General features: G+C 40.6%; 1 protein-coding gene across 2 annotated transcripts; it reads right to left on the bottom strand.

Moving 5' to 3' along the window:
* Positions 1–301: 301 nt before the first annotated feature.
* Positions 302–21367, bottom strand: csnk1e (casein kinase 1, epsilon). 2 transcript variants are annotated; one of them, XM_079659669.1, is made up of 11 exons: positions 21106–21367; positions 19045–19142; positions 18052–18162; positions 14580–14728; positions 10882–11110; positions 9104–9274; positions 7955–8103; positions 7324–7549; positions 4531–4676; positions 3849–3910; positions 302–2371 (listed from the first exon to the last, which is right to left on the bottom strand). In XM_079659669.1, the coding sequence occupies exons 2-10, from the start codon at positions 19118–19120 to the stop codon at positions 3878–3880; spliced, it is 1290 nt and encodes a 429-aa protein (XP_079515795.1). In that variant the 5' UTR covers positions 19121–19142; positions 21106–21367; the 3' UTR covers positions 302–2371; positions 3849–3877. The 2 variants fall into 2 exon arrangements, with proteins under 2 accessions (XP_079515795.1, XP_079515796.1); XM_079659670.1 differs by having other exon boundaries at positions 302–2368.
* Positions 21368–22577: the final 1210 nt, after the last annotated feature.

Genomic DNA, 22577 nt, shown 5'->3' with positions numbered 1-22577 from the left:
ATAATAATTATAAAAGTATATGAAAGTCAATAATACAGTTTGTGTACTTCATATGTGTGCAATACTATATTTAGATTAAATATATATTATATTTGTTATATTATAATTATTTACATTATTTACATTTTCAATATTTTATTAGATCATTTTGTATTTGTTAAATATCGCTCATGCTTCTTCCAAAACACAGAAATAAAAAAAATTTTAAAAAATTATTCAGGACAAAATAACAAGTGTGAGGGATCAAATATTGTGTATATTAAAACAATTTACAACAAAATAAACAACAAAGACGTCTGAATAAGCTGTGTATACTTTAATTGATTCAGAAAATATACACAAACATCATAGTAATAAAGTTAAAGCATGGTGAAGAAGAAATGTCAGCTCCATCCCATCGTTGAAATCCGTCCCTCCTGACAGACCTGGGTTCAAACACTCGTCAATAAATATGAACTGGAACCTCTCTGTCATTGCCCGCCACACTGAGAAACAAAACAACATCTGGCAGACTCCAAGGGTTAAAGTGTGTGTTTCACATTTTACCCAGCGCCGTCAGGAGGTCAACAATTCTCTCTCCAGCTCAAACTTTAAACAATCTGTCTCATTCTGGCAAAAGGTATGTACACATTTTACATGTATTCAAAACAAAGGGGAATAAAAGCCAAAGTAAAAAACAATAATACAGACTTGTTCACCACCCAGATATGATAACTGTCTCAAGTTATAGTTTCATCCCTGGTTTTTCATAGCCTTTACTTCGGGGTCATTTTGTGTTTCTTTGTAGTTTTTATGAATGTTTTTGTGGTGTTTTGAAGTCATTTGGAGGTATACACATTGTACATGTAGTATGAAACAAAACAAAAAAGCAAATGTAAAAAACAATAGTTTTGTGGTCATTTTTGTATCAATCATTGTAGTTCAATAGCAACAGAGTGTAAACAAATTATTTCTCAGGGAGTCAGGTGTCATTCAGGACAAAAGACATGGATAGCTATTCAAACATACTGGTTTGGGTGTGTGTGTGTGTGTGTGTGTGTGTGTGTGTGTGTGTGGCCTAGCATTACTATCCTTGTGGGGACCTAAATCTGTTTACACAGTCACGTGTGGGGACTCACTTCCCTTATGGGGACATTGGAGGTCCCCATAAGGGGAATCATTCATTTTAGGGTGAAGACTTGGTTAGGGTTAGGCATGTTATGGTTAAGGTTAGGATAAGTCTCCAGGAAATGCATGTAAGTCAATGTAATGTCCCCTGAAGTGATGTATACATGGTATGTGTGTGTGTGTGTGTACGTGTGTGTGTGAAATAAAATAAGCTAAAGTAAAAAACTATAATAAAAAATAGTTAATTTTATAACTTTCTCAAATTATGTTTTGTCTGTGGTCGTTTTGCTCCTTGTGTAGCCTATAGGTTGGAGTCGTTTTGTGGTCGTTTTGTGTCTTTTTGTAGATGTATTGGATGATTTTTGGCCCTTTCTTACATCTCTTTGTAGTCATTTTGAGGTATCTACACATTATACATGTAGTAAAAAATGAAAAACAACTAAAAAACAATAATACAAACTTGTTCACCATTGAATATGTTAAAACTTTCTCTAGTCTTTTCATACATGGCACGCTACAGGCTTTATCATATCGTACACTCCTCATGGCTCTCCCTTTCCATTTGAATTGGGCCTATTCTTCTGTTATAATTCATCCACAGTCCCTCTAATCTCCTCCATCCTTTAGGCTTTCTAAAGCAAACTAAAACGAACACTTAAGACAGTAACACAGACGGACACCGACACATATTGACGAAAAGCAGCCTCTCACACGCTCTTTGATCCATCTGTGTTGAGCCTGAATACACTGTTTGTCTCCATAGTTTTTTACATATTTGTTTATAATCAAGAACACCATAAGCAGCGGATGGAGCTCTTAAACATTAGCAGGTTTTATAGCTGATTTTACATTTTTTTATCACAGGTGTAAACCACAGAATAACTTCAATTTAGTCCGCTTTGTGCACTTTGATGGATTTTTTTGCAAGTTGAGCCTCGAGTCGATGGGCAGGTGAAGATGAGTGAAGAAGAGGGCGGGGCCTGTTTGACCCACTTCCTGCTGCGGCCACAACCCGGAAAAAGCAGAACCAATCAGATCCAGCGAAGAGTTTTTTTGTGTGTCCCGCTTTTTTTAACATCTCAGTGTTTCTCCGGCTCTTCCTGGTCACCACTGTTCACACAGCACACTGACAGACACACGGACGGCCTCCACTCGCTCTTTAAAGGCCCGAAACGCCTCCTGCTGCTCCTCTGGTCCTCAGAAACTCATTCATCTCTTCATTCATCCACTCGAAAATTAAGGGCTATTTAACACCCTGCAGCTGCTGAAGCACAAGCAAGAAAACAAAGAAGAGAAATGTCACTATTGGGCTTCATTATAGGATGAAATGTGTGTTTGTTTAGGAAACAAATCCCATGTGATGTATAGATTTATTACATGGTTTAGTTTCTGATTGGTCAATTCAGAACACGTGACACGTTGTTAATCCAGAACAGACAGACCGCTGTCAAGGACTTATTGACCGTTGTTAAGGACGCTTACATCGATTGAACTGTATATAGTTTGGCCGAAAAGCAAACTGCATACAGTCGGGCTCCTGATCAGCCTGTCGGGTGTTCTTTTCCCCATAATGACCGCGTCGCTGCACATTATCCCTTACATGCCATTGCATTAGACCTTCTCTCAAATCGTTCTGACTTCCTTACCATGTCATTCATTCCTACTGAAAAGTTTAAAGGGTAAATGTAGTATTTAAAATATTGTATAGACCCTTTAGTCTCAGGTTTTGGGTCTAAGTGACAGACAAAAATGTTGATGGTTTAGTATGAAACTAAATCATTGCAGCTGCAAAACAGGTAACTGTTCAAACTGTGATCACCAGTTCAATACATTTGACTAATTCGACTTGGTTTCTATACTTATTTGAACATGTATTTATTTATTTTTCAAAATAATATTTTGTCAACATTTTCCCACATTTATAGGATATGTACATTTCGGTTAATCGGTTAACCGTTTGTTTGGGGGTCGAATATTCGAATATACATTTGCTTTCAAATTGCCATGCCTAATGGATAGCTGTTCAAACATGCTGGTGTGTGTGTGTGTGTGTGTGTGTGTGTGTGTGTGTGTGTGTGTGTGTGTGTGTGTGGCCTAGCATTACTATCCTTGTGGGGGCCTAAATCTGTTTACACAGTCACGTGTGGGAACTCACCTCCCTTATGGGGACATAATGGAGGTCCCCATAAGGGGAATCATTCATTTTAGGGTGAAGACTTGGTAAGGGTAAGGTTGAGGGTTAGGGTTAGGCATGTGTTGGTTACTAACATCAAAAGGCAATATTAAGTCATACTGAAAACATAGTTATCTTTTAGTGTGTGTCATCTTGTTAACGTGCGTGTGGGTGGAGTAGAGGGAGGAAAGGAAAATAAAAACTGACGTAACAAGAATCTCAGCTGCTTTGAGCTCCACACACACACACACACACACACACACACACACACACACACACACACACACACACACACACACACACACACACACACACACACACACACACACACACACACACACACACACACACACACACACACACACACACACACACACACACACACACACACACACACACACACACAGACACGCACGCGTACACATAGACAGACAATCAGACACATATTCACACGTGTGTGTGTGTGTGTGTGTGTGTGTGTGTGTGTGTGTGTGTGTGTGTGTGTGTGTGTGTGTGTGTGTGTGTGTGTGTGTGTGTGTGTGTGTGTGTGTGTGTGACAGGTCCATACCTGCCACTGACCTGCAGGCCAGGAGGAATTCATTTTGCCAGATGTTCAAACGGCACACTGGCCTGAGAGAGGAGGGAGAGATGAAAAGCTTAAAGCAGATCAAAGGGAGCAATATTATAGCTCTTCCACGTCCAATCGTTTTATGTCCTATATATATTCATGTTGCGTTGTTGGAGGAGCCTGGGACTTACGTTTTTCATTGCCATATCTACACTGTAACTACTGTGCATATGAAAATTAAGCCTTGAATCTTGAAAGATCTTGAAAAAGTTATTTATTGACCTCCTGGGTTTAGGGATTTGGGCTATTTGTTCAGAATATGAATATACAGTATGTGTTCTGTAAGAGGCGTCTTCCTCTCAAAAAGCTGTGCTGCTAGCAGAGAAATATTATCGAACAATGGGCCCTGGAGCACAGATAAGTAAAAGCCCCACCTCTTCTCCCACAAAGGAGCAAGACACAAAGACCTTATAGTTGTTTAGCTTCGTCGTGTTGAGCTTTTGTGTCTATTAATGATCATTGTAGCCATGTTTGGTCTTCTGTGGTTGTTTTGCCAATATTTTGTAATTCTGTGTCTTTTTCTCTATCTATTGGATGTTGTGTCTTTCTGTGTCTTCATCTTTTTTGTAGTTTTCTTTTTACCTTTGTTGTTGATTTATTATGCAAGCCCCACTCTCCCTACCTGTGAGGCAGCTAAGCGAGACTGCTCGAGGCGTGCAGTGACGTCGGAGGAGGAGACGTTGGCTGGAGCTCCACGATGCAGCCTCATGGCCACCTTCCTCTCTCGCTCAGCTCGCTCTGCTCTGCCCGCCTGAGGGGAGCGGTTACCTGTACACACACACACTTGATTCAAAGGTCCCCTATCATACTGTTTCTCATCAATATATCACAGGTCTCAGATATATACAGAACCTGTCTCTGATTGGCTGAAACACCAAACAGATCATTGCAGCATTACCCATAATCCCCTCTGTTTCAGCCCTGTTTCCAAAGGGCTGATTGGGGGGGGGGGTTACCTTGGTTGCTGATTGGCTAATGGTTACACAAGACAAAACATCATTATGACATCATAAAGTGGCCAAAATCTGATCAGCTCATTTTCAGACAGGTTTTTATAGAAATGGATCAGGACAAAAAGAGAGAGAATATTTGTTCCTGAAACTTTCAGAGTCTCTTTCCACAGAGGGGACACATGTTGATGTAGAAGAGACATGAAGAAGAGGGGACACATGTTGATGTAGAAGAGACATGAAGAAGAGGGGACACATGTTGATGTAGAAGAGACATGAAGAAGAGGGGACACATGGTGATGTAGAAGAGACATGAAGAAGAGGGGACACATGTTGATGTAGAAGAGACATGAAGAAGAGGGGACACATGTTGATGTAGAAGAGACATGGAGAAGAGGGGACACATGTTGATGTAGAAGAGACATGAAGAAGAGGGGACACATGTTGATGTAGAAGAGACATGGAGAAGAGGGGACACATGTTGATGTAGAAGAGACATGAAGAAGAGGGGACACATGTTGATGTAGAAGAGACATGAAGAAGAGGGGACACATGTTGATGTAGAAGAGACATGAAGAAGAGGGGACACATGTTGATGTAGAAGAGACATGGAGAAGAGGGGACACATGTTGATGTAGAAGAGACATGAAGAAGAGGGGACACATGTTGATGTAGAAGAGACATGAAGAAGAGGGGACACATGTTGATGTAGAAGAGACATGAAGAAGTGGATTTTTTATAATAGGTGACCTTAAAGGCCCGGACACACCAAGCCGATTTGGTCTGTCGATGGGCGTCGACACGCGCTACTCAGATTGGTGTGTCCCGCACCGTCGTGTCTTTTCAGCCGTGCCAACGCCTTTTTTGCCAATTCAACATGTTGAATCTGCGGTCAGTCGGCCAAAGGCTGTCGGCAAAATAAATCACTCTGATTGGCTGTTCAGCTAGCGAATCAGTGTATGAGAAGCAAAACGGAAGTGAGGGACCCAAACAAACGATTAAGAAGGAAAATCTGGGGAAAGCCCCATGAGCTTCTCGCTGTAGAGTGAAAATGGAACACGCTATTTGTTGTTTGTTTATATCACGCAGTCTGTTCTTCTTCTCTCGGTGTATCACGCAGTCTGTCTTCCGGTTGTTGCCTCTTTTGAATGACGAATACTCACTACCGCCGCCTGCTGGTAAGGACAGTTATTGCCACTCACGCATGCGCAGTGCGTACGTGCTTCTTGGCCGTCGGCTGAAGTCTTTGCGGTGTGTTCCAGTGCGACACATGGCCAAGACGCAGGAGACGTGAGGCGACACAACAGTCGGGTCCGTCTGTGTCAGTTCTTTGGTGTCAGCTTGGTCTGTCCGGGCCTTAAAAAGCTCAGACACACACAACCAACATTCAAGAATCTATATTTAATGCTGCTGACTGCCTCATGTTCCCTGCATCTGGGCCACAAGTCGCACTTGAGCACTATGCAAAGAGTACAAACTAAAAGCCAACATCACGTCATTCCTGCACCTGCGTGAGAGGAAATAACTCTTCATAACAGCGGGATGGTGAGAAACGGGATTTCCATCTCCCTGTTTGTGTCACACAGAGAAAATGACCATAAAGTTGACTTTGACCATGATGCAGCATTAGTTGCTATTCAAAAAGAGAAAGCAAAAAACATAAGAGACTTTAGAGCTGTTATTTTGGTACACAAAAAAAGCAGCTTTTCTCCTCAATGTTTGAACCCCTTTAGATTAGAACTTGGGCATTTTTCTTTCCTTTAACAAACAAAGCCATATTAGGAACTGAAGCTGACCACTTTGATACCCATCAAGGATTTTAAACTAATTTTAAAAAGGCTGGAGAAATCATCTGTGGGTGTTTGCACCAGCACCTATATCTAACTGCTGTAGCCTATATGGATTTCAATGACTACTTTTTTTTTTTACGATATTGTATTTTAGTGTTGCCTCTGTGTTTAGTGTCCTGTCTGTCTGTAACTTTGTGTGGTAGTGTTACCACTGACAGGTCTCTCTTGAAAATGAGACCTTGTATCTCAATGAGATTTTACACCTGCATAAATAAAGGCTAAATAAAAAAAAATAAAAAAAATGTTCTTGTAGTGATGGGATTTACGGCCCTTTGAAGGGAGCCGGATCTTATGGCTCCGTTCCTTTCTGAGAGCCGTTCAAAAGAGACGTGTGGCGGTGGAGATTATTTGTTGACCCTGCTTTAAATTATATTTTGGCTTTCAAATGTTGCACTCCGATTTATCATTGCCTATGTTTTTGTCGAAGTGCATCCAAATGCTGCTGCGTTTTTGCGTTCGGCTCGTTTTTTCACTCGAAAAACACGTCGTCCACCTGAACCACTGAAGAGCGGCTCTCAGCAAGTACCACTCGGTTCCCTTCATTCGTACCAAAGAGCCGTTCAAAAGAATCAGATCATTCTCGAACGTAACATCACTAACAACCCCCCTCCTGACCTGACGGCTGGACCCCCCGCGGGGCCGGGGTGGAGGGCGCAGCGTCCGCCTCGTTCCTGACTCTGTTAGCGGCTGCCGGGCTGGGTCCAGGAGGCAGAGCTCGACCTCCAGCTGCTCTCTGACCTCCTCCCGCTCGCTCCTCACCCTCTTTCCCCGCTTTCCCCTCGTTCCCCTCTTTCCCCTCCCTCCTCTCCCTCGCTCCTTCCTCCTTCGTCCTGCTGGCTCCCTGAAACACAGAGGAACCATTCAGACAACAAAATGGACCAATTACGCTGCTATGGACAGTCTTGCACTAATGTATATATTAAAGTGACTGTTATTTTATTGATTTGTGTGCCTTTAGTTAGGTCTTAATGTGGGCATATGTATAACGTGTCTTTTGATTGTGTGTGTATATAGGTATATACATATTTTCATATATATATTTGTTTTTATATTCGGGATTGTGGGAAACTGTATTTTGATCTCCCTGTCTGTACACACAAACTGAAAGATTGGCAATAAAGTTGACTTTGACTTTGACAAATCAAAAAGGGAAACGTTTTTTGAAACCCCAATCTTAGACTAATCTGTGAAAGCATGGTGCAAAAAGAAATGTCTGCTAACTATAAACACCATCTGTTTGACTCACAAACTTCAGCATGTTCCAGTCGAAGACGTAGTCGTAGGAGAAGCCCTGTCGGTGGAAGAGGTTTCTGAAGAGCTGCCGCAGGTACGAGTAGTCCGGCTTGTCGTCGAACCGCAACGAGCGACACATGTTCAGGTAGGTGGAGAACTCAGCTGGAGAGAAGTCAGAATCATAGTTAACTTTATTTACAGAGTGTGTGTGCAGTTACAAGTACTGTATTTAATGAATGAGTATAAACAATTTACTTCTCAGGCAGTCACGTGTCATACAGGACAAAGGACATGGATAGCTGTTCAAACATGCTGGTTTGTGCTTATTTGTGTGTGTGTGTGTGTGTGTGTGTGTGTGTGTGTGTGTGTGTGTGTGTGTCACATGTCCATATCTGCCACTGACCTGTCAAATATGTCTGTTATGGCGCATTTCCACTGCAGCGGGTAGCCCAGTTTAAGCGTCCTTAATCGTCCTCAAGCGGCCAGGCCAGTTTTTGGTGGCCTTTCCATATAGTGTAGCACCGGCTAACGGGTACTTTTTCCCTCTTTTTCCGGCCCCATAAAATCGTGGTTCTATCAGGCCAGGGCCAGGGCTGAACTAGTGGCGTCAACACTCTCGACTGCTGATTGGTCAGAGAGAATCATCACAAGATCGCGCGCGAGATCATCCCTAGCGTCGCATATATATCTAGAAGCAAGCTTGCAGCATTTTTATACACAGCATTTTTGTAAACGGAGGAGCTACAAAAATGACAACGACAAAGAAAAGCAGACCATGGTCGACAGAGGAGGTGACGACGTTCCTACATCTCATTGGGGATGCTCGACGGGAGCCCCGTCACTACACTGCGTTGCTACCCCAGGTCCTAAACTGTAATGGAAATGCGCCACGGCCTCGGACGGCCAGCGAGGCAGCCCGAGGCCTGAGCGAGGACGCTTAGGGATGCTTAAACGGGGCTACCCCCCTGCAGTGGAAATGTGCCATTAGATGCATTTTAAATCTCAATGTCGCAGTCAATCTTGTTCAATTAATAGTGGGTTGAGAAAATCATGATTGCAATTTATATTCGACAGATTGTGCAGCTCTGGTGTCAAGTTTTTGACAAGAAAGCCTCTTTTAAAGTGGCCTTTCTCTTGTTTCATTGTTTCTATCTCTACTCACAGGGGTATCCCTTGCAGAGCACCTCGATGGGCGTGGACATCTTCTTCTCACTGATGCGTTCGTACTTCTGCCTCTTGGTGGCGGCCTTGAGGCCCTGCCAGGGCAGAGAGCCCAGGTTGAAGTACATCAGGACGTAGCCCAGAGACTCCAGGTCGTCTCGCCTCGACTGCTCTGTGGAGGACAGGAGATCACACAGAGGAGAGGAGAGCGTGAAATACAAACATATCGTTGAGGAAAGAAGAAGAAGGAAAGATAAAGAACGAGGAAGGAGGAGGAGGAACGTTTAAGAAAGAAGTTCAGAGAGTTCAGTCGAGGCATTTTCAGTTACAGTTGGAGAAAATCTTGACAGACCTGGATTACCTTTCACAGGCTCTTTTCTCAAATTGACTTGAAATTAATGGAGGTCAATGGAAGGAATTTCATAAAATCATCTGTTGTGGCTTAGAAAGGGGTTTCGTTCAGTCAGTAGTTAAGATTTGCACTTGAGGGGTGTAGTATTTGTATTTTATTTATTCATTTATCATTGTTATTAAATATTTTTTGAGGGGTTTTATTGAGTTATTTAATGTATTTTAGTCTGAACTTTATCTCATTTAGTTATTTATTTCCTGTATCTATATAACTCTTAAAATGCAAATAAAAAGGAATGAAAGTGCCGGTGAAATGCATCAAAATTAAATGACCCACTCTTCTTTAAGTTTTCAGATTGGCAAGTACTTTTAATTTGCAAATACTTTCTCTATTTAGAATAAATTACATATACTAATATAGCCTCGAGATAGTTTTGCGTTTGTTTGTTTATTTATTTATTTAAAGGACAGTGCACATTAATCAACATTGCTGTAAACGTGCCAGTATTAGCCAGCAGGCACATTTTCAACTGTTGTCCTTTTGGCAAGATGTTAAATAACCACAACAAGACTAAAGAAATAAAAACATCATTCAAAAGAATACACTCAGCAACAGCCAACAAAAGCACAAAAACAAATAGGAACAGAAAAACATGCAAACAGATGAAATACCATCATACTATGATACAGATAAAAGTGTTCACATTTTTGATTGTTTAAAAGCCAGTTCTTATGATAGTGGTTAAATGTATGATAGGAGGTGTTATTCCTTATCTGTATTGGTATTGGGCTCCAAAGTGTTGATGCCCTCACAGAGAAACAGTGTTTACCAAAGGAACTGGACCTAAGAGGGACTACACAGTCCCCTCTTAGGGCAGACCTTGTGGTTCGGCTGTTTGAATGTTTCTGCTGTATAAAAGTGGTGGGGGTGCCTTGCCGTTTAGAATCTTAAAAATGAGACATGCATCAGTGTGTTTTAAAAGATTTTCCCAGCTGAGCAGGTTTGTCCAGGATTTTGCAATGGTGTTTTGCTTAGGTTTTCTGTCCAAAACTTTGAGAGCTTGTTTGGGAAGTGACAGGATAGGCCTTAATGTTGTGCTATTCACCTGGGTCCAGCTGGTCATACAGTCTGTTAGGTGGGGAATGATCATGGCAGTCATATAGAGTTTTGCTACAGGTGTTGTCAAACAGTTCCTTATATATCTAAGATTGTATTTAGTTATTTGCATTACCTTTCAAATAAAGGAAAGTCTTTTCTGGAAGTCTTCATATTCCCATAGTTATTTCTGTGTTTGTTCTAAAACTGAACGTGAGTCTTATCATTAGTCATAGATGGTCAATAATTACCCGGCACGAATTCTCCTGACATTTTGCTGAGCAGACACACTTTCACACACACACATCTAGGTTAACATCTGTGTGTCTCACCGATGCCCAGGTGTGTGTTGATGGAGGCGTAGCGGGCGGTGCCGGTCAGGTTCTTGTTCTCGCGGTACGGGATGTGCTGGTGCGTTCGGGCGTCACGGTACTTCTTGGCGAGGCCGAAGTCGATGATGTACACCAGGTTGCCCTTCTTACCGAGGCCCATCAGGAAGTTATCGGGCTTCACGTCTCGGTGGATGAAGTTCTTGGAGTGGATGTATTCAATCCTGCTGATCTGGAGAAAAAAGAGAGATGTAGGAAAAGGATGTAGATCAAGGAGAGTTAGTGCTATGTATGGACTGTACTTATATAGCGCTTTATCCAGTCATTACGAGCCTTCAAAGCACTTTACATACAACATGTCATTCACCCATTCATACAGAGCAGTGTACCTTACTCTAGGACCTAACATTCACACACATTCACACACCGTTGGCCATCGGGAGCAACTCAGGGTTAAGTATCTTGCCCAAGGATACATCGACATGTTGACTGCATGGGCTGGGATCGAACCCACAACCTTCTGGTTGAAAGACGACCGCACTCCCTCGCAGCCACTGTCGCCCCAGTGTATGCTAATATTATTGAAAAAAGCAGTGGTGGAAGATTTTTTTACTCAAGTAAAAGTCCTGCATTCAAAATCTTACTCAAGTTAAAGTACAAAAGTATCGATATCAAGTTATACTTAAGCATTAATAGTGAAAGTACTCCCTATGCGTAATGTCCTATTTCCGAATCAAATATATATTGAGTCACTGGGTTACAATTTAAATGTGGAACTAATTTAAATTCTTGATATACTGCTGCTGGATATCATGACCTATACAAATATGTCAATGTATATTTAACACTTGATGTATATTTTGTACAAGCTAATAATCTAAATCTAAAGAGTAACTAAAAGCTTTCAAATAAATGTAGTGGAGTAAGAAGTACAATATTGGCGTCTAAATTGTAGGGGAGCATAAATGGAGAATATTCCATACCTCAAAATGTTACTTAAATGTAAGGTATAGCAAGAATGGAGAAACCAGCTCGAGTGCGCTAGAATTTGAAAATACGCAGCCGAAAAAAATCTGCCCCTCCCTTCAGACTTCCTTACAGAGCCCCTCCTCCAACACACACGAACGTGCACATGACCAATGAGGGCACGAGATAAGTTTGTGCACAGATGGAAGGCTGACAGGCAGGTAGGCCATCCAGTTACTTTAGCCGGGCCGGCTCAGATGATTGGTCGTGCTTTTTACAGCGCCACGGCTTCCACAGATGACTTTTTTTAATGTATTTATTGTCAAACCATTTCATGTATTCGTTCAGAGCATTCCATGGAATATAACAACAAGTGTTTCTGAAGTGAATTACCTACCCCACCTCGCTATCTCCGAACATTCAGCTCATCCATAAAACTCAAACGCTATCTAGGACACGGGAGATCCTGAAGACCTAGTCGTCGTCGCAGGGGTCAGTGTGCTGGATGTAATCCCTCGCAGTCCTTCTTCAGTCACATTTGTTCTTTTCGTCACATTTTCTCTGCTTAACTTTGACCTCTTCTCCTAACCGCTCTCTCTGTTGTATCATAGCTCCTCTCCTCTTCTCTCGAGGAGCGATAACTAACATTTTAACTCTCTCATAACATTAATTGCCCTCTATATATCTGCAGATAGGCCGACAGGGTTATTGATCAAAACCAATGACCTTTATTTCACTGGGCAATGAGACTCGTGGCCTTTAAAACTCACTCTCACTTTTAGACCACACACACATATAACTATAGGGATGTAAAGACTTCCAGCATCGCAACAAGATGAGTAAAAGTAATTTATTGTCTGAGATAGAGCAACTATTAGCGGGATGCTCTCTACGAGTCTAAATCAAATCAAACTTTATTTATATCGTCGTTTTCATACACCAAACACAAAGTGCTTCACAAAACAACAAAAACTCAATAAAAAGAACACTAACCCGCCTTCCAAAGCCTGATGTTCAGGTGTATATCAGTATGTAGTGTCTCTACTTTAAAGAGTCCTCTCCTGCTGATGTTCAGGTGTATATCAGTATGTAGTGTCTCTACTTTAAAGAGTCCTCTCCTGCTGATGTTCAGGTGTATATCAGTATGTAGTGTCTCTACTTTAAAGAGTCCTCTCCTGCTGATGTTCAGGTGTATATCAGTATGTAGTGTCTCTACTTTAAAGAGTCCTCTCCTGCTGATGTTCAGGTGTATATCAGTATGTAGTGTCTCTACTTTAAAGAGTCCTCTCCTGCTGATGTTCAGGTGTATATCAGTATGTAGTGTCTCTACTTTAAAGAGTCCTCTCCTGCTGATGTTCAGGTGTATATTAGTATGTAGTGTCTCTGCTTTAAAGAGTCCTCTCCTGCTGATGTGCAGGTGTATATCAGTATGTAGTGTCTCTACTTTAAAGAGTCCTCTCCTGCTGATGTTCAGGTGTATATCAGTATGTAGTGTCTCTACTTTAAAGAGTCCTCTCCTGCTGATGTTCAGGTCTATATCAGTATGTAGTGTCTCTACTGTGACATGTCTCCATGCTTTGATGTTCAAAAAGTTCTCTATTTGTCTCATACTGTCTGTGCTGCAGCACCTCTTTTCACCCTCTGTCTGAAACCAGAGCCCAGTCTGCTCTGATCGGTTAGCTGGCCGGCTCTGTTGTGATTGGTCAACCGCTTAGAGATGTCCCGCCCCTTAGCCTATCACGTACAATGTGTTGGAGCACTAGCCAGTGGTAGTAGTGTGTGGGACAGAAAACTCCGCAACATAGGTTTTTTAAGACTTTGCAGACCATTTACATGCACACAAACCTGTATAATACACGACAGGAGAAAGGGGAAACCCCCAAAAGCATAATCGGGCCCAAAATCCACTTTTTCCTGTCTCTTCTACATCAACATGTGTCCCCTCTTCTTCATGTCTCTTCTACATCAACATGTGTCCCCTCTTCTTCATGTCTCTTCTACATCAACATGTGTCCCCTGTTCTTCATGTCTCTTCTACATCAACATGTGTCCCCTCTGTGGAAAGAGACTCTGAAAGTTTCAGGAACAAAGATTCTCTCTCTTTTTGATCCATTTCTATAAAAACCTGTCTGAAAATGAGCTGATCAGATTTTGGCCACTTTATGATGTCATAACGATGTTTTATCTTGTGTAACCATTAGCCAATCAGCAACCAAGGTAACCCCCCCCCCCACCTTATCACCTGAATCTCCTCCTAGAGCACCATTGAGTTCTTTGTAAACAAATCTCTCTCAGAGGGGCGTGGGGAGGGGCTCCTTATTTTCATCTAAAGTAACAGACACAGAATCAGCACTTTGGAAACTGGGCTGAAACAGAGGGGATTATGGGTAATGCTGCAATGATCTGTTTGGTGTTTCAGCCAATCAGAGACAGGTTCCGTATATATCTGAGACCTGTGATATATTGATGAGAAACAGTATAATAGGGGACCTTTAAAGTGTACCTTCTATTACCATCACTGTTTGAGTATAGTTTCACCTTATGTGCCCTCGTGAGGAACCTCTCTGTAAAGACTCCATTAAAAAAAAGCAGTGTTGTTCAGCGAGCTCTTAAAGTGATTAGCTGCTACAGAGAGACTGAAGGGTAATAAACGGCTAAGGATCTCAGAAAAAACCCTGATTAACGTATTATGTTTTGGGATGGGAGTTTGTTTTTGACAGTGCGGTGTGTCTCACCATCTGGTCGGCCAGCAGCAGGACGGTCTTCAGGCTGAACTTGCGGGAGCAGAAGTTGAACAGATCCTCCAGACTGGGGCCCAGTAGCTCCATCACCATCACGTTGTAGTCGCCTTCAGCTCCGCACCATTTTATAGACGGGATTCCCACTGAGGGAGGTTCAAGGTTCAAGGCTTTTATTCGTCATTCGTACATAGCTACAGTGTACAGATAACAGTGCAAGTCAATACAATAAATAAAATATAATAGAAATAGTGCTGAATAGTCTATATACAAGTCATTGGAATATTGATATATGTGGGGGAAACCTCTGAAGCAATGGGAGTCAGGACTCAGAGAGACACGAGGAGAGCTGGAGCTTTGATGGCAAACACTGACGGTTTATTTGGAGCTTCAGCCGGAGAATTCACAAGACATGTCACGGGCCACGGTCTGACCACGCGGTTGGGATGCCACAATCAATTCTGAAGAACTCTTCCCCAGACTCATGTATTTAGCTAGTTCTCAGAGAATAATCAACATTCTTCAATAGATAGACTAAACAGCTGAGGACACTGAATTAACTTTGTTGTCGCTTATGGCTTATCTACACCCAGAGAAGGATGTGTTCCAGCCAGGTGTCCCACAACAAGGACTATCTCTGACTGAGAGTTGCCCGGTCATAAACTGCTGGTAACATCAACTACTTGCTAGGGCAGCCCCTCCTTATGGGGGATCACGGCTGCTCAAGGTTGGTCAGCTGCGTCAGGGCGGAGGAGGACATGCAGGGCAAATTATTCCCCAACAATATATATGAGTTACACACAGAGGAATGTTCTGGATGTTCTTTCAAAAGTGCAGGTGTTTGCGGGGGGGTTGAGAAACTAAAAAGCACCTAATTTAATGTATGGTTGCATTGTGAATTTCTTGGTTTAAATTAATATGTTATGTTACAACAATTGTTGTTCTTATGAGTTCGGTTGATATGATGATGCAACTCAAATTGTTGTGTTAAATTAAACCAAAAATACAGTTAATATAATAATACAAATAATATAAAATAATATAGCACTACAATTTCATGTTAAAAGATTTACAGACATTTTTTTATATTTTCACATTTAATGATTATTATATTTGTCACTTATACCTAAATACTTATTATTAACAGTACACACCATTTTGGCCATTATTGCACCGTCTATATTTCTTAAGAACAAATATAATATAGCTTTTTAACTTAATATATCTAATTCCTTTTTCATTTAAAAAGTTCTTCACCTTCCTTTCTCACCTATTAGCATGTTTCTGTTCTGGACGTAACAAGTGAATTCTCCCCTCCCTGGATAATCAAAGATGTATTAATTCATTCAAATGTAAGCTCCATCACCTTTCAAGCGCCTAAACTACTTCTCAATGCTACTACCATCCACCATAAAAGTCTCAACAATTCTTAACTGACTTAAAGGGGACCTATCATGCAAAATGCACTTTTTGATAAATATGTGTCCCCGGTGGGTCAGGGATATGGAGCTATTTCAGGGTCATACGTTTTGATCATTCAAAAAAATACAATTTATTTGAAAGTTCAAGTTTTTATCCTGAACTTTGAAAAATACAATGATGTATTCACAATAAAAATAAGTATTTGAAATCATTTTTCAAGTTGAATATTATTTTGATTCAGTTCAGCAATTTTTTTTAATAAAATATTTATTTTCAAATTTCACTTTTCTACATTTTTTGATATTTTAATCCTTATTTTTTTTCAGTTACATTTGTATGGTGTTCAGATTCAAAACAATTATTTTCTCAGTTTCAAATCTTGTTTTTTCAGGTTTCACATTGCTTTTGACCTTCAGATCGTTTTTCGCTTTCAGATCTTTTTTTTTCGCTTTCAGATCTTTTTTGTTCGCTTTCAAACTTTTGACCCTGATGTTGCGTGGGGTTGAGTGACAGGCCTCCCTCTGTCATGTTGCCTTCATGGATGTTAGGTAGCGCGAGAAATATAACTCAATACTTTCTACACACGATACTCCCGTGATAGGTAATGCGCTTATACCTTGATTGTTGCCAACTACGATGCTCAACAGCTCGCTTAACGGAACTTTGACGCTGGTATCAGTTTTATTTCCCACCAATCACGGGAGTATCGTGTATAGAAAGTATTGAGTTATATTTCTCGCGCTACCTAACATCCTTGAAGGCAACATGACAGAGGGAGGCCTGCCACTCAGGATGCCAAACTACTCTTTGCTAAGCCCCGCCCCCCCAAGCAACATCAGGGCCAAAAGTCTGAAAGCGAAAAAAAAAGATCTGAAAGCGAAAAACGATCTGAAGGTGAAAAGCAATGTGAAACCTGAAAAAACAACTTCTGAAACTGAAAAAATTATTGTTTTGAATCTGAAAACGAAAAATCTGCAACTGAAAAAAATAAGGATTCAAATATCAAAATATGTATAAAAGTGAAATCGGAAAATAAATATTTTATTCAAAATAAATTGCTGAACTGAATCGAAAATAATAATCAACCTGAAAAATGATTTCAAATACTTATTTTTATTTTGAAAAAATCATAGTATTTTTCAAAGTTCAGGATAAAAACTTGAACTTTCAAATAAATTGCATTTTTTTGAATGATCAAAACTTATGACCCTGAAATAGCTCCGTACAGGGAACTCATGCAGCGTCAGAAAATAAACCCTTTCTCTTTTCCTCCGTACCCAAATCTTTTAAAAACGGGGGTACGACGAGCGGACACAGATTTGCTTCTAATACTATGATCCGATATGACGTAATTTCGGATGGTGGACCCACAGAGAGTTGCTATCAGAAACAATGCCTGACTGTTTTGGACGTAATCTCGTCTTTGTTTACATTAGCAAGCCTCGTTAACACTCAGAGCTAACCTGTACTGGAGAGCACGTGTTTAAAAAGCAGGAAATAAAAAAAGGAACTCACCTTGTGATAAACCCGCAAGAGAAAAAGCATTTGAGCTCCATACTGTTTCAGAAATAATCCTTGATGTTGTTTAGAACAGGATGGCGTTTTATCACAGCAGAATTTAACTTTATCTCCGGTAGAATTCAGATCAGGCATTAGCTCCGCCTCCTCTTTTTTTTTTCAAGCTAAGGACCCAAAATCCGTGTTTCTCTAACAGGGCTGCAAAAGAGGGGTATGAGGGATTTCTAAAATGCATGATCTGTTTGTATTTTCAGAAAAACACATCATAGACATGTTTTTATATATTTATATATCTGAGACCCATAATATATGCCTAAAAATAGCATGATAGGTGACCTTTAAATGCTCTTTAATTATAGACCACGTTCAGTGTCCCTGAATGACCCTCTAAGGCCCTTAAATTACACGCTGAATTCCCTCCTGAAGAACTGCAATTATTCCCCTCAGCTGCTCTAAATAACCTCTTAAACTCTCTGCTGCCTCTCGGCGCCCCGTAGTAAAGCTTTCAGAAACCTGCCACACTTCTTACCTCCGCCCTGCATCATCTTGTAGAACTTGCTCTCGATGTGGAGCTGTGGGTGTTTGGTTTTCACACATTCCAGTTTTATGGCCACTTCCTCTCCGGTAGCGATGTTAGAGCCTGGAGGGAGGAATCACAATACTTTTAAAAATCAAAGGGGGAATTGGGTTTGGGTACAGTTTCTCCTTTTTAGAAGGAAATAAATGTGAAAAATAGATAAATAAATTGATTATAATGAATATATCAACTAACAGATACATATATAAATAAATAGATAAATAGATGAAGAGATAAATATATAAATATATAAATATATAAATTAATGTATAAATACATCAATAAATAAATAGATCAATTAATAGATCAACCAACAGATACATACATATATAAATAAATAAATAGATAAATATATAAATTAATGAATTAATTAATGTATAATACATCGATAAATAAATAGGTAAATAAATAAATAAATATAAATTTACAATATAATACAAATACAATTAAAGAAATAATTGTAAATATATATATATATATCTGTACTAAAGTTGGGGTAGGTAATTTTGGAGAAACCAGCTCGAGTGCGCTAGAATTTGAAAATACACAACCGAAAAAAATCAGCCCCTTCCTTCAGACTTCTTCACAGAGCCCCTCCTCCAACACACACGAACGGGCACATGACCAATGAGGGCACGAGATAAATTTGTGCACAGATGGAAGGCTGACAGGCAGGTAGGCCATCCAGTTACTTTAGCCGGGCCGGCTCAGATGATTGGGCGTGCTTTTTACAGTACCACGGCTTCCACAGATGATATTTTTTTATATATTTATTCTCAAAGCTTTTAATGTATTCATTGCTATCGGGATGTTAAGAGCATTCCATGGAATATAACAAAAAATGCATGCATCAAAGAAATGTCCTTGTACATCTAAACATGGGTATTTTACTTGGTAATAAACCATAGTCTTATTCAGGTTAACAGAAGCAGTGTAAACTCTCACCGAGGTAAATATCTCCGAAGGATCCGCTCCCGATCTTCCTCCCGAGGCGGTACTTGTTCCCCACCCTCAGCTCCATGGCTGCCGAGCTTTTCAACTCACTGACACACACGCACGCACGCACGCACGCACGGACACACACACACACACACACACACACACACACACACACACACACACACACACACACACACACATCAATCAGAGGTGATCAATAGAGCGAAAGGACAGTGGTGCAAAGCTGCAGACTTTAAACTCAAAGCTCCTGGGGCGGCAGCTTCTTGAAAGAAAGTGAAACGGGAAGCTTTTGGGAAACGGCAAAATGATGAAAATGAAAAAGTGCAAATCACTGAAGCTCAGCAGAGACGTGGAGAAGAGTTACATCTCTGGAAATGTGGAGGAAAACGTTGCTTACTTTCAGCTACTGAGTGACTTTATGTGAGTGTATGCAATGTGGGAGAAAAACGTGTTTAAATCACGCTAGAAAAACAACATGACACACAATGAGTGAGCAACGACAAAGTTGAAGCCAAAAACACCATGTGGATTTAGTAAAGATAAACGTAGGACATAAGTAAACACACACAAAAGACACATGAAATATTGTTCTGATAGTTAAAATGATAGTTCAAACTGATAAGGAGTAGGAATTTAGCAACCAACCAGTAAGATTTGATAAGGCACAAATCAAATAATGACATAAAACATATTAAACAAGTGTTAAAATCATGAACTTGAGGGGTCGAAATGAATCGCAGTTCACGAGCATATCAGAGAGATATTAGGATTCGAAAGAGTATTAAAATGTCTAATCAATTAAACATCACAAATCAATTTACTGGATGCCCATGTAACAATCTCAACACAGTTGTAACATGGTCTTATTTCAATATTACATGACACTTTTTAGATGCTTTTATCCAAAGTGACTAACATACTCAATACTGTGGACAATCCCCACAGGAGCAATTTGGGGTGAAGTGTCTCAGGGACACAACGACATGCAGACTGCAGTGGGGTTTGAACCTGATCCGAACACCAACGCACAACCCACTGCACCACACACCTCCCACTAGCAATAGTAGCAGCAATATCCAGGACCGCCCTGCTTCTGTTGGCCAGGTTTTGTTAAGTTAAAAACATCCGACTTCAGAGGAATAAATAATACATTATGGTAGTTTAGAGAACAACAATGTAGGCCAAGTAAGTGTTTAGAAAAGTGCACAGGGGAAAAAGGGACTAGCTAAAGTGTGAAGTTAAAACTGATTTATTCTGTAGGAAAGGGGGGGGAGGGGGGTTCAGCCTCTCACACACTCTTCCCAAAGCACTTCAAGGCTGTCTGGTCCTGTGTATAATTTCTTTGAACTGGAGTCCCCTGACGGATTTAGCATGAGTCATGTTTTCTGTATGTGTCTGAAGAGCCATGAAGCAGGGATTAAAAAGTGAGGTTTTTTTCCCCCCCCGACATTTAAAAGCCAGTTTGACATTGCACTAAATGCTGACTAAGTTCCTTTTGGCTGCATTGTAGACCTACACTCCATCCACATTGCACTGTGCAGGGGGAAATGCTGCACATTAGCAAACAGGGACTAAAAGTGAGGATATGACTATGATTCATCTGTAAATAACTGTGCAATATATCATTTTACTTGCACTACTGCTACCTGGCTGCTGTCACACTACCAAACCCTTTACCTCATCTCTCTTCAGAGCTGCTGTGTTACAAAACTGAGAATGCTGCAAAACGCTGCAAAAAAACAGGCGTGATGTTTTCAGAGAGTCTTGCATTTGCTCCAGATAGCACAGGAGAATTGGAAAACACATCCCAGAATGACCACCAAATGGGGGGATAATTCCTAAAACCGCACCCTCAATGCATAGGTAGGACCCCTTAACAATCACACACCCATTTAACACACACACACACACACACACACACACACACACACACATACACACACGCACACACACACGCACACACACACGCACACACACACACGCCTCGCGTCGAGACACCTTGACTAGCCAACATGGACCCCCACCCCATCGCCTCCTCCTCCTCACCGGGTTATGTCAGGTTTCCTGGGGCTGTCTCTCACTCAGGACCCCGGACAGCGGCGCTCCAAAGCGGCTTCGGACGGCTCATAACCTCGGAAACCCGAACCCGAACACTTCCGAAAAAAAACGAACCCCTTGCAAAAAAAAATGCAGCAGACAGAAGCTCCTGGAAGATTCTCTGTGAGGATATTTGAGTGTTTTTTGGGGAGGGAAAATGCCGAAAGCAGACACTGAGGTCCTTCTCTCTCGCTGCTGTGCTCTCTCGCTCTCTCTCCCCTCACACACCCCCACCCTCTCTCTCTCATTTACACCATTGACAATATCAATGATGTCATGCACAGACTGGAGGAAATACCCGGATGTTCTTAAAGGCACAGTGCCGCTACTGCAGGCATGAATGAAGCGCATCACTTCAATTTGAGATGCTACATGCATTTGAACTAATGCATGACTTTTAATGACGTTCATTCTTAAAATATAAAATAGGGAACAAATATAGCATTGCTCTGTGTAACACTAATTGCTGTAACTCCTCTAGTGGTAAATACTATTTATGAAGAGGACATCATACACTGCATCAAGATTTAGATTCATAATGCAAAATATAACAAGCAAATACATACTTTGTTGTGCTGTAGGTTAAGATAACACGTTTTTGCAGGTGAATTAATAAGCTACCAGGCAGTATTTAGTACAAATTAAATGAATAAACTCCTTCTTTAACTAAATGCTAAATTAAAGTAGCATGAATGCACCAATACATACATTTAAAACAAAATATGTATTATCCCGAAGTCGTTTAATTATTATTGTGTATTTTTGTATTACTATTTTTACTTCAGTATAACTGTAACATGTAAGTACTTAGTCTGGAGCTAAAAGTGGAGCCTTTGTTAGCTTAGCTTGCACTAGGCTAATTCATTTAACGTCTGTTGGGCCTAAAACTAGTTGCCATGACTATCTGTAAGTACAAATAATAATTCATTTTATTTATCAAGCGCTTTATCAGGTGCTCAAAGACACTTTTAAGATGTAAAAAGATATGAAAAATGAGCTAATAAACAACATTTTAAAATAATCACCATGACGTAGACGTTAGCATACAAACCGCTTCCCTAGCTTAAATGCTAATAGCTATCTTACTTTGTTTTCAAAACATTCAGTAAGAAAAAAAACATTTTAAGTGTATTTTTTAACACACACCTAAACCAATATAGGTAGTCTTTCCTTTTTGCAATCATCTTACATCAACAGGAGCATCCATTCTCTTCTTGAGAACTCACTTGAAAATAAAATTACAGGTTAAATTGTGACAAGATGCAAGTAAGATACATCAGGGTATATAAAACGTTTTTTAAACACAAATATTATCATTACAGAGTATATCAATAATAAGCTTTCAATTATATTGTTTGTTCTTTTTCAATTTTTCATATAAATATTTGTGTTAGTTACTCTGAATAATTACTTCCCAGATA

The sequence above is a fragment of the Notothenia rossii genome (assembly GCF_949606895.1).
Source record: "Notothenia rossii genome assembly, chromosome: 11".
In the NCBI taxonomy this organism is placed as follows: Eukaryota; Metazoa; Chordata; class Actinopteri; order Perciformes; family Nototheniidae; genus Notothenia; species Notothenia rossii.
This window is presented reverse-complemented; position numbering and strand designations above follow the sequence as displayed.

What these genes read in the sequence shown, in the direction of transcription:
- csnk1e (XM_079659669.1), bottom strand. Translation starts at nt 19,120, where the DNA reads ATGGAGCTGAGGGTGGGGAACAAGTACCGCCTCGGGAGGAAGATCGGG. An exon ending in CTTCGGAGATATTTACCTCG is followed by an intron (nt 18,163 to 19,044) that starts GTGAGAGTTTAC and finishes TCCTCCCTCCAG; the next exon opens with GCTCTAACATCGCTACCGGA. An exon ending in ACTGGAACATGCTGAAGTTT is followed by an intron (nt 7,550 to 7,954) that starts GTGAGTCAAACA and finishes TCTGTGTTTCAG; the next exon opens with GGAGCCAGCAGGACGAAGGA.